Source organism: Vanellus vanellus (genome assembly GCF_965231255.1).
Source record: "Vanellus vanellus genome assembly, chromosome: 18".
Taxonomy (NCBI): Eukaryota; Metazoa; Chordata; class Aves; order Charadriiformes; family Charadriidae; genus Vanellus; species Vanellus vanellus.
This window is the reverse complement of record NC_138923.1, coordinates 5,894,074-5,911,076: the sequence shown is the minus strand read 5'-3', so window position 1 is coordinate 5,911,076 and position 17,003 is coordinate 5,894,074. Positions and strand designations below refer to the sequence as shown.

At 48.9% G+C, this 17,003-nt stretch overlaps 1 protein-coding gene across 1 annotated transcript in view; it reads right to left on the bottom strand.

Annotated features, from left to right (window-relative positions):
- Positions 1-17,003, bottom strand: part of COL27A1 (collagen type XXVII alpha 1 chain) — a gene marked incomplete at its 5' end in the record, with an annotated part of 165,922 nt that overhangs the window by 138,255 nt on the left and 10,664 nt on the right. The window contains 2 exons of the mRNA XM_082492440.1: positions 814-867; positions 11,929-13,373. Coding sequence (XP_082348566.1) covers positions 814-867; positions 11,929-13,373 — 1,499 coding nt within the window. The remainder of the gene's footprint in view (positions 1-813; positions 868-11,928; positions 13,374-17,003) is intronic.

The following is a 17,003-nucleotide window of genomic DNA, read 5'->3' as shown; positions in this document are numbered from 1 at the left end:
CAACCCACATCAGTTCAGCGCTCAGGAAACGGGCTCCATGACCGTACCTTGTGGGACGGCACCTTGCTACCGTGAAAGCAGTGCCAACAGCTAACTGCATCCAGGTCAGGCACATGGCCCAGCTTTGGGAGACTACTTCTGCTGCTAGGCCAAGGCAGAAAGCTTTTCTCACAGCTAGCTGCAGCACTCGGCACCAGATGTTTCCTCAGCATAGCACTCGATGTTCAAAGAGCTGCATCAGAATTTAACGTGGGGAGGAAGAAATTCAGGAATTTGCAGTGGATCTTGTAGAACAGCTCAGACATTTTGGTCTAGATCCTGAAAAGGAGTCAGAGAGCAGGTCTCTGCCTGGGGAACACAAAAGCTCATCCTTGTGTGTTGAGTCCTTGGTCCTAGATCATGGTCTACTAGTAAAGGCATAGCGACAGTGAAGGACCTCAAAGGGAGTAATTTGGGAAGCTGAGGAGAGTGAAGGGCAGAACAAAAAGCTGCCAAAGCTAATGTTCAGCACGGGTTTGCGAAAAGGAATGGATACTGGAAACAAAATGAGACAGAGTTCATTCTTCTGACAGCCATTTGGAAATGTTCATCCCCAGTCTTTGCTGATGCCAATCCTTAGCTCAGGGAGGCTGCAAATCACTTGCGTGGCCTCCTGAAAACCTTTAACAGGGAATGAGAGAAAGGGGGAAGGCTCGACCTCAACAGTGGGGCATGAGGCAATCATTACACGGCCATAGGAACACACCACAGCCCTTGGAACGGTTGAACAGGCAGATGAAAGTACAAATGGAGAGAAATTTTTAAAGCACTTACTCGGGAACCTCTCTTGCCAGGTGGTCCTGGTAAGCCCGGCAGACCTGGTGGACCCTAGAAAAATAAAAATAAGTATTAATGATGGTTCTATAACAGGATGGTGCTCCTGACAGTATTTCAGGGAGACCCTGAAACATGACAATTTGGAGAAGATGTGGGCAGAAGGGCCAGTTATAACCCCACGGCCAGAATTTCTCTTTAACTTATGCTATTACCATAAGGGGATAAAAGCCATACACAGTAACATCTGCAGTAGCATATATTTCCAGAGAGTAGAGACAGAGCCTTCACATCTTTCTGCTGTGGCCCACATTCCCGTGATCACAGCTGTGTTTCACGTTTCCAGTTTCCTGGAGCTGTGCTGCAACATGGGGGTAACACAACCGCCTCTCAGCTTCAGAGTTTCCTGCTACGCACTAGCACACAACAGAAGTAATGTGTTAGCACCTTGGTGAGGGAGGAACACTGTGTCTCATAATATGTACCGGCTGAGGATGTATAGTTCTTGGTACTGTAGGTTCTTACATGAGTTGCAACATAATCGCATCCCAGCACTTCATATTTTAAGGCAGCGTGTTGTAAAACGTAATAAAATTGGTGTCAACGTTGGAAAATCTTAAATACGGCTCTGTAATATAGGAGAGGTCAACTCATACATGTCAGAGTAGCGGAGGTTCTTGGAAAAGGGTGAGAACAAAGTGGAGATATCAGGCGCCCAGCTGTGCACTGATGTGAAACAGGTTAGGAAAAAATACTTAACCAATGAGGTTTGAACTCCTTTGAATTTATTCATTTATTTATTCATTTTTTCAATGGACTGGAGAATTGGGATTTCTGGAGAGCCATTTGCAACTCCTAATAACTCCTCAAAACTTCTTTTCCCCCAAGCCAAACATGTCTACCAAGAATAACTGTTAATTAAAGTGTCTCCCAGAGGATTTATATTCTAGTAGCTTGTTACAAAAGACGAGTTTTCATTGCATCCAGGGGAGAGCGCGATCCAGGGCAGCAGACTGAAGGATGTTTGGAAGGCAGCCTGAGCTCTCCAACCGTGTGGCCACCAGGAGAGCAGGTCCCAGGAGCTCCGCGGGGAAGACGGGGGCATGGCATGGGGCAGGGGCAGCACCAGCCCTGCGGCCGCACTCTGGCCCCAGCACAGCCCCGCTCCCTTCCCACTGGGTCACCTCTAGGACCTCACGTGCACCATCGCCCTGAGCAGAGCCTTCTGCAAGGCTGACCCTGGTGCTGCTGCAGCATTGCCAGGCAGGACTGCTCAGGCTCCACAGCGTTACTGGCCCCGAGGAAGAGTGAGAAGTTCACGATCTCTAATGCAGGACTCATTGTGTGCGTGATTTAGTTACAAAAATAAGCTTTGAGATCCCTACCCTAAATCTCATGCCCAGCTTAAGATTTTGAACAGAGAGAACCTGGTTGAACCATATAGGCAACTGATGGATAAACATTCCCCTAATATTACCAACCCTCCTATACATAAGCAGCAAATTAATTAGTATAAAAGAGATATTTTAAAAAAGACATCCAGCCAGACTTGGTACAGTAGCAAAAAATCAGGGGGAGAAGTAAGCAAAGCCATGGGTAGGGGCTCCCTCTGCTACTAATTTGTCAGGACATCAAATGAATCATAACCTTTTTTTTTTTTTCCTGTAGTTATTTCTCTCTGTAGTAAAGATGACAAGAAAAGGAATGTTTTAAAAGTGTAAGAGCCTACACAGCACAGAATAGCTCACGCCCCACGCTTAGCCACACAGGGATGGACTTCTACCACTGCATCCTTCACTGCTGCTACCCAACACTGCTGCCACCCAACACTGCTGCCTGTCCTGGAGGTTTCCAGTTTCTATAGCCTGGGATGCTTCATCTGATCTCTTTGCAGGTTGCTTATTGCTGGCTAACACAGTATTACTGGTCCTTGTATTAACAACCCGCATTGATACAGCTGACCCTCATTTTAGCAATACACACAGCATTTTAACCTGCCATTGTGCCAGCTCAGGGCCCCGTGCATAACGCAATTATACAGCTGTGCAAATAGACACATGATTGTAAGGTTTTTTAAGCCTCATGTATAATTGTCCTCCAGAATCCAAGCTTTTATTAAAAAAATCCCCTTGCCCTTTTAGTTGGGAAGATAACTATCAAAACATGAATCCAATGCAACTGATCCAGCGACCAGTTAATAGAGTTTACCAAAGATTAATTCAAGTCTTTAACCTCTTCTCCACCAAAACCCATCCCCATTTATCCCTGGAAGGAGAAGTACAAGAAAAGATGCAACTGTCTGAGAACCGCGTTCCATGCGTACCGGAATCGAGGTGACCTTTTCCACCTTCCTGCTAACAGCAGCTGCAATTGTACTTGGCCACTTGAGTAAAAACGTTCTCCAAAAATGTGGGCTGTTCAGAATAAACTGAAGCTAACGTAGAAATAAGGAGAGAGTTAATACCTGCACTGGAGTGGGAATATGGAGCTAAGGGAAAGGCATTTAGCTAGAACAGCACAGAAAAAGCAGTACATAATTCAGGAGTTCCTATCACTTTGCTTTGCTTTAATTTGCCTTTCCCTTTTTGCCTTGCCTTCCCTCCCCCCTTCTCCTGAAGAGCAAGAGGAATAAGATGACCGTGGGATGAGTGGCTAAAAGGTGCCAGCCACTATGGTGGCTGTATGAGGCAAGAGTATGACTACATATAAATGAGAATCACAGAATCACAGAATTTTCAGAGTTGGAAGGGACCTCTAGAGATCATCTAGTCCCACTCCCCTGCCAAAGCAGGATTGCCCGGAGCACATTACTCAGGATTGCATCCAGGTGGGTCTTGAAAATCTCCAGGGAAGGGGACTTCCCCCCCTCCCTGGGCAGCCTGTGCCAGTGCTCTGTCACCCTCACCGTAAAGAAGTTTTTCTGTGTATTTGAATGGAACTTCCTGTGTTCTAACTTGTGCCCGTTGCCCCTCGTCCTGTTACTTGGAACCATTGAAAAGAGCCTGGCTCCATCCTCCTTCAACCCACCCTTTAGATACTTGTATGCCATAATAAGGTCTCCCCTCAGCCTTCTCTTCTCCAGGCTAAAGAGTCCCAGCTCTCTCAGCCTCTCCTCATAAGGCAGATGCTCCAAGCCCTTAATCATCTTAGTTGCCCTTCGCTGGACTCACTCCAGCAGTTCCCTGTCCCTCTTGAACTGGGGAGCCCAAAACTGGAAACAGTATTCCAGTTGTGGCCTCACCAGTGCAGAGTAGAGGGGGAGAATGACCTCCCTCGACCGACTGGCCACACTCTTCCCTATGCAGCCCAGGATTCCATTGGCCTTTTTGGCAACAAGGGCAAGTCAAGGGGGAAGGGGACTGGGGTAGCTGGATGAGCACAGGTCACCATGAAACGTGATGCACTGCAAGACTACCTCCTAGCTTCTCACACGGTTCCTTGGGAGTTGGATTGGATGGGACACATATTGTGCCTTCCTAGGAACTCATTTCTCCTCTGCCCTGTACCTATACCTCTCTATCATCCAGCTCAAGTTCTCGAACAAGAGGCCCATGCCAGACAACTGGCTTTACCTGGGCACAGCAGTCCTGAAACACACACGAAGAAAAACGCACATCCGCAGGGGCAGCCAGGGAAGAGTAAGAGTGGATCAGGGTCCAGCTACTTACAGACGGATGCAATCCCACTTAAAATGTAAGGCTCCAGGACACGGAGAGCGAGACACACTTGTCAATGAGCCACCACCCAGCGAGCTGCTAGAGTCTGCTGGGAGGGACATCTCCATCCTTGTCCCTAGCACAGGGGAGACTTCCACTGATCACACAGAGCCTGTGTGGACCTTTCTGTCGTACCCCTTAGAGCATCCCCTGGGAAGTTCACAGTGGGAAGTGCTCCGAGAGGCAGGAAGGTTTCCTTTTCCCGGCAGCTGGAGGAAGATATCACAGCTCTGCTCCTGCCCTCCCATTGCTGGGACGCCCCATGAGGTGGGCAAGGCTGATGGCCTCCCGCAGCCAGCTACCGTTCCTACCGCTGCGGTTCTTGTCTCTCTGGCTGCTTGCCTGCTCCTTTCTGCAAACTGATGGCAGAGAACGCACACCCTGTTATCACACAAAGCAAAATCAGAGATCAAGGAGAAGCGTGGCAGAAGCAGATACTCTCTCTTCTCAAGCCAAACAGCTGAATTGTTAACCAGCCTGAACAGTTCTGCGAAGCAGCTAATGGCAGCCACATAAAAGTTTAACCCTTCTCAGTTTCCCACGGTAGCATTAGCGACGATGACTGATCCCACCGAATGATTATAGGATTTGTTCTAAGCTGCCGCTGGGAAACTTTCTGGCGCAAAAGGAACTTTTTTTTTTCCTTAGCTTTTTGAGCTTCAAATTGCAAATGGAAAATTAAGCTAAGTTGTCTGAAAGGGAAATACATTGGACCCTGAGGACAAGAGAAATCTCACCATTTCCTCTTGCTGCCGAGATCAGCCTGTTCATACCTCTGCCTCTCCCACACCGTGGCCCTCCTCGTGCTGCTTCCTCTGCCCGCAGCGATGCCGCTGGGAGCTGCGTGCCTTCAGATCTCCGAACCTGAGCAGGGCTGAACCTGTTCCGAGAGGGCTTCAAGGAAAGCATAATCGGTACAAAAATTGGTGCTGGGGATTTGGGAAAGGACTCGCTTCCTTTTGAATGACTGGAGAATCAACTTGCTCGGATAGCAAAGTATTCCGGTAATCGTTTCCCCCGGGGCGAGTACTCAGCCTGACAGCAAAGAGCTGATGATTACCCAGAACACAATTCAGCTCATAATCCAATGCACGCTGATAAACTGACACATCTACACTTCAGGGTCTCTCCAATGTATTTCTGCCTCCCCTCTTCTGTACCCCTGCACAGCATTAGTGGCACAGTTCTGCTTTACCCCAGAAACGGCTGTGTTTCAGAGGCGAGCATCCTGCACTGCGCGGAACACCGCAAGGGCTGAAGAGAGAAGGGAGAACGTTCTTACCCGGATGCTATTGCACACGATAAAAGCCAACTTAAAAGGGAGTTCAGAAGATGCATCAAAAGCTTCTCCCCAATTGGCATCAAGTTCTGAGCGGTGACATTACCCCTCCAGATAGAGAACCTGTCGTCTTTTCTTCCCAGAGGAGGATGAGGCATATTTCACATGCAAGGCCACCGCCACAAACCCACCATTTAGCCTTGTACGTCTGGAAAGCACCAGCATGGAGCGACTGACCAGCTACGGGGGCAGCACTAGAATTAAAAATCCTTTGCTCAGGAGAACAGAAGAAGAGGACAAGACCTCACCTTCAAAAGACGTGCCAACCCCTCCTCACCTCGCCGTCCTTGCCGGGCACTGCGCAGAGAGGGAGAGGGAACGTAAACTAACACCTGGCCTGAAGTTCTGCCTGAAACAAATCTGGAATTATGGGGGGGCAAAAAATCCAGCGCTTTGGTTACTTTCTTCTCCAAGGCAGGCTTACCATATTAAATTTGGACACATCTGGGTTTCAACCAATCTAAAAAGAAAAAGCCCTCATAATTCTGGCAGGAACCGAGATGTTGGTGGAAAGGCAGCCTTGTAATGCGATTTCCGCAATAGGCACAAGATGTTTATTCTGAGTCTGTACAACACCTATCACAGAAAAGTCCTTGTCCACAATGGGATTCCCAATAAAGTGGCAGCACAATACATAGTAAAATATTTGTATTCCAGCTTGGTGAAAGCAGCTTTCCCATAGAGACATTTCAGGAACAGTCTCTGCATGAGGCGCTTCAGGCTCTCGAGCAATCTCAGAGCTCGGAAAGAAGGCTGAAGGGGTGTGAAGAAGTAGAGGGATCCCATACTCTGTCACCTACTTTCTATTTTAAAAGATTTATAAAAATACCTGTATATATTTATACAATACCTCCCCACATATTTTGCAGCACATTTACCTCAATCCCACTTTCAACTACTGGACTTCAAAATCAGCTTTGTTTTACACAAATAGAGCTCTGTGACGCTTAGTCATTTGCCTGCAAGAAGGCTTCCCTTTGGGGATAGCTCTGGTTAAATTAGCAAAAAAAATATGATCCAACTGTGTGAGTGAAGCTAAAACTTTTCCCATGTATTATACAAAGCCTGTGATCTTTTTTTTTTTTTTTTAATTAATGTGACTCATTCATTAAGAGACGTTCAAACACTTTGTGTTTTCCTTAATTTATCATAAACTGTCAGCTTGAGTAACCTTTTCTGCTACGAGGAAGACTGGAAATAGGCACTTCATATTTTATCAGCATCCCAAATCACCTCTCCCCCCCTACTCAGTGATTAAATTGGCAAGGACTGCTTCTTTATGAGAGGAGCTGTGCTCCAAGACAAACCGCTCGTGCGGAAGATGGCAGCTGGAGCAGTCTAGACTGGGGACGGGCTCAGGAACACATCTGCCCTCGAGAGCGGGCTGCGGGCCAGAGTAACGCCACGCCACTGGCTGGGCCACTGCCACCAGGGTTTGAACCTGGGGCTCCTGGCTGTGCACCGTGCCGGCCGACAGGAACGGGAGGGCTGGTGGTGCACCCACCCCGGGGCTTTTCAGACTTGGATACTCAGGGAGTCATTTGAAACATGGTCTCTTCCCTCCTGTGTTACTCAGTGCTTCCAGTCCGCTCCTCTGCACGTTCAGCAGTGCTCTGCCGCCCGCACAGGAGAGAAGTTCCTCCTCTTGTTTAGAGGGAACGTCCTATGTTCAAGTTTGTGCCCGTTCCCTCTTGTCCTGTCACTGGGCACCACTGAACAAAGCCTGTTCCCATCCCTCCGGCACCCTCCCTTTAAGGATTGATAAGCATTGATAAGATCCCCCTTCAGTCTTCTCTTCTCCAGACTAAAAAGCCCCAAGTCCCTCACCCCTTCCTCACAAGAAAGACCCAGTCCCTGCATCATCTTTGTAGCCCTTTGCTGGACCCTCTCCAGCAGTTCCCTGTCCTTCTTGACCCGGGGAGCCCAGAACTGGGCACAGTGCTCCAGATGCGGCCTCCCCAGGGCAGAGCAGAGGGGGAGGATGACCTCCCTCGCCCTGCTGGCCGCACTCTTCTTGATGTCCCTCGGGATGTCATTGGCCTTCTTGGCCACCAGGGCAAATTGCTGGCTCATGGGCATCACTAGTCAAAAGAATCAATAGGGGGCTTTTTCTGTCTGCAGGAGCCAGGAAGCTATGGAATTACAGCCTTACCATGTAGGAGGAGAAAGGTCCAACTTGGGGTACGCTGTCTACAACCCAGCTAGAGCCCAGGGCTGTGCCAGGGCAATGGGCTTGCTGCAGCTTTACCACATAACGCAGAGCACGCACATCCCCGCAGGCAGTGCTGATGGGCCGGGGCGAGGGCTACGGCCCCCTAAATCTCCCCGTCAAACCTGCTGCTGGTATAGACAAGCAAACGATACCCCACCCCATCCACCAAAGGATTCAAAGCACCTATCGCATCCCGGCCTCGCGAGGGCTTGAGGGCTGGGCGTGCTGGCAAAAAAAAATAATATTTTTTTTTGTATTATTTTTCTTCTGTGGGTGCCCAAGTTACTTGCAGCCGTGTACTGGGACCAGGCTGCTCCGCAAGCTGAGCGACGGCCCGCTCGGCCCCGCGCAGGGACGGGAGATCTCGAGCAAGGCTCGGTGGAGGTGCCGCGGTAGCCGTGGGGATGATTCAGAGGGACCTTTGCCAGGTGCTGAGTCAGTGCTGCGTTACTGACTTAGCACGATGTTTGGGTGTTCTTTTCGCTCTTCTCCCCCTCCACCCCTCCAAAAGAAATTTAGAGCAGAGATCCCAAATGCTTGTGGTTATTAATGGTTCCCAAGAAATTTTTCTTTTTTAAGAATGTATTATCCACCCTCCCCTAGCCGCCCAGCAAACCCAACATTCCTGAAGAATTAATGCTTTGCCGTTAGTTGCACGTGGGATGCAGTGTCTCCGTTTTCTATTGTGCAGCACCCCGGTGGTCTTTCAGGGCAGATTAATCCACCGAGGGTCCTGCCTTTTACTGCTTGGGGACCAGATCTTTTCAGCCCCGTGCTTGCGCTCCTCTAACCAGGCGGATGCCTACCTCAAGGGTGGGGATGGGGACCTTCTGCACCACTAAGATTATACCACAGTTATTTTGGTAGAATTCACAAAGCCAGAATTGCAGAGACCGCAGTGCCCGAGTCATCGCTGCCTCGTGCCCTGGCTTGTTGAGCCCATCCTGATTTGGGGACGGATTGGGATGAAAGACAGTCTTTTCTCCTCTTTAAGTGGGGAGCTGGCCAGGCGGGGTGCTGCGGGTTGCCAGCCGGCTTCTGCCCATCAATCACAGCTAAGGTTGCTCCAGTCCTTGCTGAAAAGGTAGAAGGTGGTTTCCCATACACACTTCTCTGCCCAGGGTGAGTCTTCTTGAAGAGACCTTGTATCAGGCAACACAACCGAGAAAACTAATTTATCGTCTTATCCTTCCACCCAGGGGCCAGACTCCGTGTGTAACATTCATAGAATGGTTTAGGTTGGAAGGGACCTTGAAGATCATCCAGCTCCAACCCCCCTGCCCTGGGCAGGGACACCTCTCACCAGTCCGGGTTGCTCCAAGCCCTGTCCAACCTGGCCTTGAACACCTCCAGGGATGGGGCAGCCACAGCTTCTCTGGGCAACCTGGGCCAGCATCTCATGACCCTTAAAGTGAAAAATTTCTTCCTAATATTTAATCTAAACCTACCTTCTTCCAGCTTGAAGCCATTCCCCTTCATCCTATCACTACATGCCCTTGTAAAAAGTCCCTCCTCAGCTCTCCTGTAGCCCCTTTAGGTACTGGAAGGCCTCTATAAGGTCTCCCCGGAGCCTTCTCTTCTCCAGGCTGAACAGCCCCAACTCTCTCAGCCTGTCCTCCCAGCAGAGGTGCTCCAGCCCTCGGATCATCTTCCCAGCCCATAACCTGCCCCGTCCAGGGAAAGCACCGGGCTGTGCCGTCGTCCAGCAGAGCGGGAAGGGCTGTACTGAGCTCATCGGAAACCTCTGCCCAGCAACACGAGGACGGCGCCAGGTAATTACTCAAGCACAGAGCATTTATCGGCGCTTGTTCTGAAACATGCTCGTCTGGCCATCGAAGTGCTACATTAATTTCTCAACATGTCATCCCCATTCCAGTCTTTTCTCCTCTTTCACTTCCCACGTCAGAGCCATCCAAGGAAGTATGGTACAGAGATCTCCGCGTGAGTCACAGGAGCTATCAAGCACCGCACGGCAGCCAGCTCCAGCCGAGCCATAACCTTTCCCTCCCAAAGTGCCGATTTTGTTTCCAGCAGCCAAAGAGGATAAGGCCAGACAGAGCCTCAAAACATTCTCCTTTCCCTCGATTCGGGACTCCAGTTGTTCTCAGACAGGATGGAAAAAAATCCTGCCATCTCTCCCCTCAGCCCTCCACAGCCTGAACCCGTCTCTTTGCTATGACTCACAAGCTGAGAGGGATTTTCTACTCCAGTTCGATAATAAGCTCTTTACCTTGCAGGGGGAAGAGGGAGCTTGGTCCCCCTCATGGCACTTGCAAGGCAAGAAGGTGGGAAAGGTCAGGGTCTCACTGGGCTCAGAGCCAGATTTACCCCTTGCAGGTAAGTAGTGTTTGAAGAGAAGTTCAGAGTTGCTGAATTTCTCCTCTTGGACATATGCCTGAAATGACTCTCCATGAAACACAAGACGACTGCCCAAAGATAAAATCGCTGAAGCTCGTTCCGTCTACTCAGGGATTTAGCAAAACATCTCCAAGTACAACGATGAGAACAGGGACGTGTGCCTGCGACGGCAGGCAGGGGTGGGGGGCTGCGCTGCGTCCCCCTGCCCGGGGCAGCACCCTCACCTCTCCCAGAGGGGGGAAACCTTTGCCCAGAGCACACCCCGCAGTGCCCCCCCAGCCAGATTTCACGGCGAGAAGTCATCACGCTGCTCTGAAAGGGGACAGGCGGGAAATGCAAACCTTGAAGGAAAGCCCCATGGAAGGCTTGGCGAAACACCACCACTTGATTTTAGGTGATACTTGCAACAACGAGCGGCACATCTGCAGACACAAGTGCTGTTGATTGTGTTCCTTAAGCTAGTCTCAGTGTTTCCATTGTAAACCCTTCTTTCACTATTTTAAGAAGTCAGCTGTAAAAATTTGCTTTAGGCTGGAACTTGGCAACCAAAGACTCCGTCTGGGAGAAACTTATTTTACATGTTACCCCTTCTCTTGTATACACAATATAGCAAAAGGCTCAGGTTGGAACACCAAATCCTCCTAAAACTTGGCCAGTTTAAAAATTCTGTTTGCATTCTTGCATTTGAGAAAAAAAACCAAACAAACAACAAAAAAAAGGAAAAAGCTAGCAGATAATTAGCGTGGCCTGACTGCTTTTAGCATTACAAAATGTGTGTATACTTTTACAACGGCCAAGATATACACCCTGAGAGTGGTTATTGTGTGTGGAATGCAGTAGTTAAATTTATAAAGGAAACTCTTTGCACGTTTTAAGTGCAGACTATGAGAAAGAAAAAAAAAATAATAACTTATACCATAAAAATAAAAGAGGTTTGTTTAAACAAAATAAATCCTGAAGCAATCTCTGTACTTGCATTTGCTGAAACAGAGCATTTCTCTGGAAATGTGAGTTTCAGGTACAAAACAAATTAATAAGCAAGGTTAAGAAATAGTTAATTTGTGGCATGTTTTTGAGGCACCTGGGTTTTCTTTGGAAGGTGACTGGCAGTTCTGCCCTCTTGGCCCTGAGTAAAACTGGGGGTGTGAAACAGACCCCCAGCCTGGCCATCAAAATTTTAACCAGCAACCTGTAGGAAGGAAGGCGGGATGTGTTTGTTGTTTTTTTTTTTTCCTTCTCTTTTCTTAAATCTAACATTAAGCAGCAACTTTAATCGCAAACCTTTAAAGGGCATCCACCATCACAGAGTGCTCAAGTTTACACCGAGATATACACTAAAATTGCAATCATCAGAAACGTAATAGTGCTTGGCTGCTATTTGGAGTTGTCACGCTCTACTAAGCTTTATAGAAACCCTTGTAGGTTATGGTCTGCCAACCAGTTAGCTGAGCTGGGACTGGGAAGAGTTAGCATTAAGAGCTTGAACTTACCTGAGGTCCTCTCTCTCCTTTCACGCCTGGATATCCCAGTAAAAATGGAAACGGAGTGGGTCCGAGGGGGTCAAAGATTTGATAGCCATCAGTCGCGGCTGGGGTTGTGAGGTTGAAGGCCTGTGCTCTGGCTCTGGAGACGGGAAGGGCAGACCCCGGGGCTGGTTTGGTGTACACCAGAGGGACATTATTGGGATCCGCTTTCCTGGTGGGGGACGGCACATGCTTCTTTGGAATGGGCCCACTGCTTGGGTTCTGTGGGGTTTGCTTTAGGGTGACAAGGTGGACGTCGCTGGTTGTGTTATCAGTCATCCTCCTCATTGGCTTTACAGTACCGGCTGCTTCGGAGGGCTCAACGGTCGGTTTTTGGTTCATCCTCTTTTTGGTCTCTTGCTTGGACTCCCTCCTGCTGGCTGTGGCAGGGCTCTGGCTTGTTGGTGGGGCCTTTTTGGCAGTAGGAAGGGGAGTCTTCTCCACACGCGTGCTGGGAGTGGGCCGAGACACCCTGAGGGGGGTCATCACCGTCCCCCGAGGGAGCGAACGGGTGGGTGGCTGTGTTTCAGTACTCGGTGGAACAGGAGATGGGGCCGCTGTGACCTTTGTGGCTTTGGTTGTCAGTCTTGGCAGCGACGGTGGGGATGACACCAATGAGACAGTTGTTGCACCTGAACCCCGAGCCTTGTGGGGCGCAGTGACTCTGCCAAACTCCAAGGATGGGGCAGCAGTGGTCAGGTTTTTCAGACCCTGCAGCGAGGGCTCCATACGTTGCGGGGTACTTGGGGAGGCACTGGGATCCCTGGGCAGGAGGGGGATGAGGGGGGGCAGGTTCGGCCGGTAGGTATCTGCTTGCCTGCACTGCTTTTTCAGGTATTTACAGTAATGATGAGCTGCCTTGGCGGAAGGATAAATATCGAACTGGCAGATGGCTCCTTCAAACTGCACGGAGTGCTGGTTCATCTTCCCAAAGAGGAAAGATCCATGTGGATCCAATGCCTCGTCCTTTTTAAAATGCAAATCCGCATGTACTCTGCGCTTCCCACAAGAAGTAAATAAAGTGACTGTCTGGCCACGGATATCGATGGCCATATTGTGCCACTGGCCATCGTGGACATTGTAATCAAAATATACAGAGCGCTTGTGGCCCACGTACACTATGATCTTCCCAGGCACAAACTGGACCCCCAGCTGCAGTTTTTTCTTTTTGCTCTTGACAGCAAAGAGAAAAGCATTGTTGATGCGGTGGGAGCAGAGGCTCAGCACTAGGAGCAGGTCAGTGCTGGAGCCTGCGGGGAGGATGGTGCTGACCGGTGCTTCGACACGTGCTCGCTGAGTGAAGATGACCCCTGATTTGAAAGGAATGACTCCTTGAGGAACTGTACGTGATGAGGACCACCCGCTCGATGGCCTTTTCCCTGACAGGCCCAGTCTTTGAAGAACGTCCACATCTGAAAACACGGAAAGAAAACGTGAGGCGTTGGGCAACCCAAGAGCTGGATGGGTACGGGGAGTTAAGCCGGTCCATGAACAGATTACAGGGAACCCAAACCATCCTCTCACACATACGTGTTCAAATAATCAGAATGGAGAACACATAGCTCTTTTGCACATAGCGAGAGCAGCAAGTGCACGCTCAACTTGGTCACCCGCAATTGCCAAAATGCATCAGCTCCACGGTGCATCTGGTTAGCTATCCTGTCCCACCAGGGACCAGCTCCAGATGTTCTGGAGGGAGCTGACCTCACTGCAAGGAAATTTCCCACTGAGCACCAATAGTCCACTTCTCTGGGATTTAATTCTGAGTACTGACCACACAGCTGGAAAGGAATTTGAACAACAGACTGAGCTGGGATTGCAAAATTTTATATCCCCAGAAGGCAAGGAAGAGAACTTTCAAAGGGATTAGAAGTCTTGTATCTGTCTCTCTCCAAATTAGTAAGAAGCAGCTTTTGATCTCCGAGACTCTGGAGAGTTTAGGGAAGCAAAGGTGCCTCCAGCATGAAAAAAAATTGCACCTAGATTTCACCGAACCGCTTAAGGTTCTCAACAGCAGTACTTTTTTTCCCAGCAGATCATCTTACAGCCTTAAATTATTTTAATAAGCTGGAGTAACCAGACTTGGTTTGTCAAGAGCTGAGGAACTGCCACTGAGCAACAGAGGTAGGACTCTCCTCCAGCATTTGTCACCCAGGGGCTGGGCGCCTCCTTCAAGAGGGATGAGAGGGATTGCCGTCCACAGGCACCTATCTTTCTCCACTGCCCCCGGGAGAAGTCTGCAATGGACAGACAAACAGAACCCTCTGGTTTCTGGCCCCAAGGTCTAACAGGAGTCACACACAGCTCGGAGTCCAAGGCAGACCAGCAGGCAAGAGCAACGCAAACTGGAGCCAGCTGGCGGCCGTCTCAGCTGAGCTGCTTGACTGGGGAAGATGCTGAGGTCTATGGGAGAAGAGCTGCAAAGATGAATGTGCCCAGACCTGAAAATAGGCTCGTATGCCCCAAAACTTGTTCTCTTATTCCAGCTGGGTCTAATAAAAGATGTTAACTACATGGTACAGACAGAGAAAGGTAAGGCTATAATGATTACTGTGACACTACCACGGTTGAAAATGAGCTGGGATAATTGTATTTCCTTCCCTTTTCCCTGCCCAAACGCAATCCCCGTTACTCGACGACCGGTGAACTCTCATGTGTTTAAGTGCTCTTTGGGGAAGCTCGCCTGGGCTGTACAGTCCAAACGCTGACCTCGCAAGGTAAGAATTTACAATCACAAGTGCGGCCGTGGCAATCACGGCTACATGTCAGCTAACGTCACGGGATTGCAGCTTTCCTAGATTAAAAGGGAAAGTAAAACAAAGGTTGTCCAAAGAAAAAATAAGCTCCATTTCTAAAGGGACCTTGGAATTTGGCCTCTTTCACCCTTAACTATTAAATATTCAGCACAATACCAATATTTGGAACTTAAAAGAGATCCTCAGTGTTGGCCAGAAGGGTTGTAGACTCGAGCCAGTCTGAGACCTGTAATGTTGCTGGCCAGGAAGGGAGGAGGATAATGAGAAAACCTCTGTTCCTTGACTTTGGCAAAAGCCTTGCCCATTTTTCTACGTAAGAACAAGTCAATCAATATTGACTTTGTCTGAGCTCAGCTTTATTCCCACCTCCCTTTTTTTTAAGGCAGCTCGACTCATTTTCGAGCAGAGACCAGCCTGGAGCAGATGTGTCAGATGTGACAGGGGATGGAAATTTCCCCACTCTGAGCAGAGGGGATGATTTGCCGCACAGCACGTGCGAGTGTTAATAATGGTACTGCTCCCATACTAAGAAACCTTTGGTCCCCCACTGCCATGTTGCCCAACGGGGCTGTCCCTCAGCATAGCAAAGGTAGAGCCTTCCCCTCTCTGCACTGAATGGACGAACCACAGCGATATCTTCATACTGGATAATCTCCAGAGCCCGGGAAACAGAAATGGCCAAAGCCTGGCTCTAGCCAAGTCAAATGGGACCCTTGCCACAGACTTCAAAGGCATCAGGATTTAGCCCTAAGAAAATAAATTCACTACTTAAATTAGGAGCTAGACTCCAGCTTCCAATTTCTACATGTATTTTTAGGTTCTCTCCCAGAGACAGACAGTGGTGTGTCTCTACTGCCTTAAACAGCCATTCATTCGGTAGCTGCTCTGCAAGGACGTAAGGATGTTTCCCTGCTCAGAGGATGCCGGGGCTGTTTGCAATACCAATCCAACTGCCTCGTTAGCAACTGCATCCAACAGGGCTTATGAAAAAGGAAAAAAATCACAACCCAACCACTCCTTTCCTTCAAAACCCACTACGGTGGAGCCAAATTCTAGATGCCTACGCAAAACCTGATTAAAACAGACCTCATGCAGGACATGTACGTGGATTTTCCAGCACCAGGTCCAGACACACAGCTCAGGACTCCTGTGCACCCAGCCTGTCTGCCTCTCCATCCCATGCTGACTGCCCTGGGCTGGTGGGGCACATCCCCTGGGATGACAGGGATGTCATCAACTAACGTAAAACGCAAGGTAATTTTGTCTTCCTTAAGTAGCTCCAAGTTTAGCAAAGCATTTTTTCCCCATTCAAATACTTTCCTCTGTAGATTTTTCCATCAAAACACAATATTAAAAAAAAAAAAAACAAAAAACCAACATTCCCTTAGAGCTGCCTGGTCCCAGGTGCCTTGAAGCTAGTTGCAACATTCCTGTAGCAACATTTGAGCAACTGGGAAAAAACTTCTAGCAGACTCTGCGCACGAAGTGAGATGCGCAGAGATTCCTGAGCAATCACGTGGTCACCTCTGAAAGAGGGGATAAAATGTTTTATTGCTCTCCTTCCCATCTCTGTCTTTCCCTCCCACTTCCCCCACGCAAAAAACTTTATAAGAAAAAGAAGCCAAAAGGCAGGAGAGAAATAACTTGCAGCTTCCCAGGTTCCAGCAGCTGAGATGGGATGTCCACAGCTAAACCAGGGTTGAATAAACTCTACATTTCCACAAGTTACTGCCCAGACCCTTAGTCAGTGCGCATCAGATGAACTCACTAACCTCACGATCTTTTGGATTTATTGTAAGAGTTATGGAAAAATCATCCTCTGCTTTCCCCAGTTTTCCAGTGTGCAGGAAGACCCTTAAGCCTTATAGTAATAACCGCAGCGTTTTCAAAAGCCCATGGCGTTGGCTTAATTTCATCCTCACACAGATCTATGAACAAGCTCTTATTTGCTTTTATAAATCTCAAGTTTGAAAATCCCGAGTGATAATACAGTCTCAGGTCACCAATGTCTCCTTACAGCCTTTGCTTCCTTGGAAGTTTTTACTTTCTGGTGCCCAGGAGAGCAGCCTGTGTCTGACTGTGGGGAAACCAAGCAAGATTCTTTTCAGTTCCTTTATCGCAGAGAAAGTATTTAAGAGGGGAGTCATCTACCACACTAAGGTAATGCAGTAAGAGCAAAATGAAAGAGTTTCCTTTAGACTGATGGTAACAATCAAAGGACACGGCACCATCCCCTAATTATCATGGGAGTAAAGTGATGGATAGAGATGAATCTAAACAGCATAT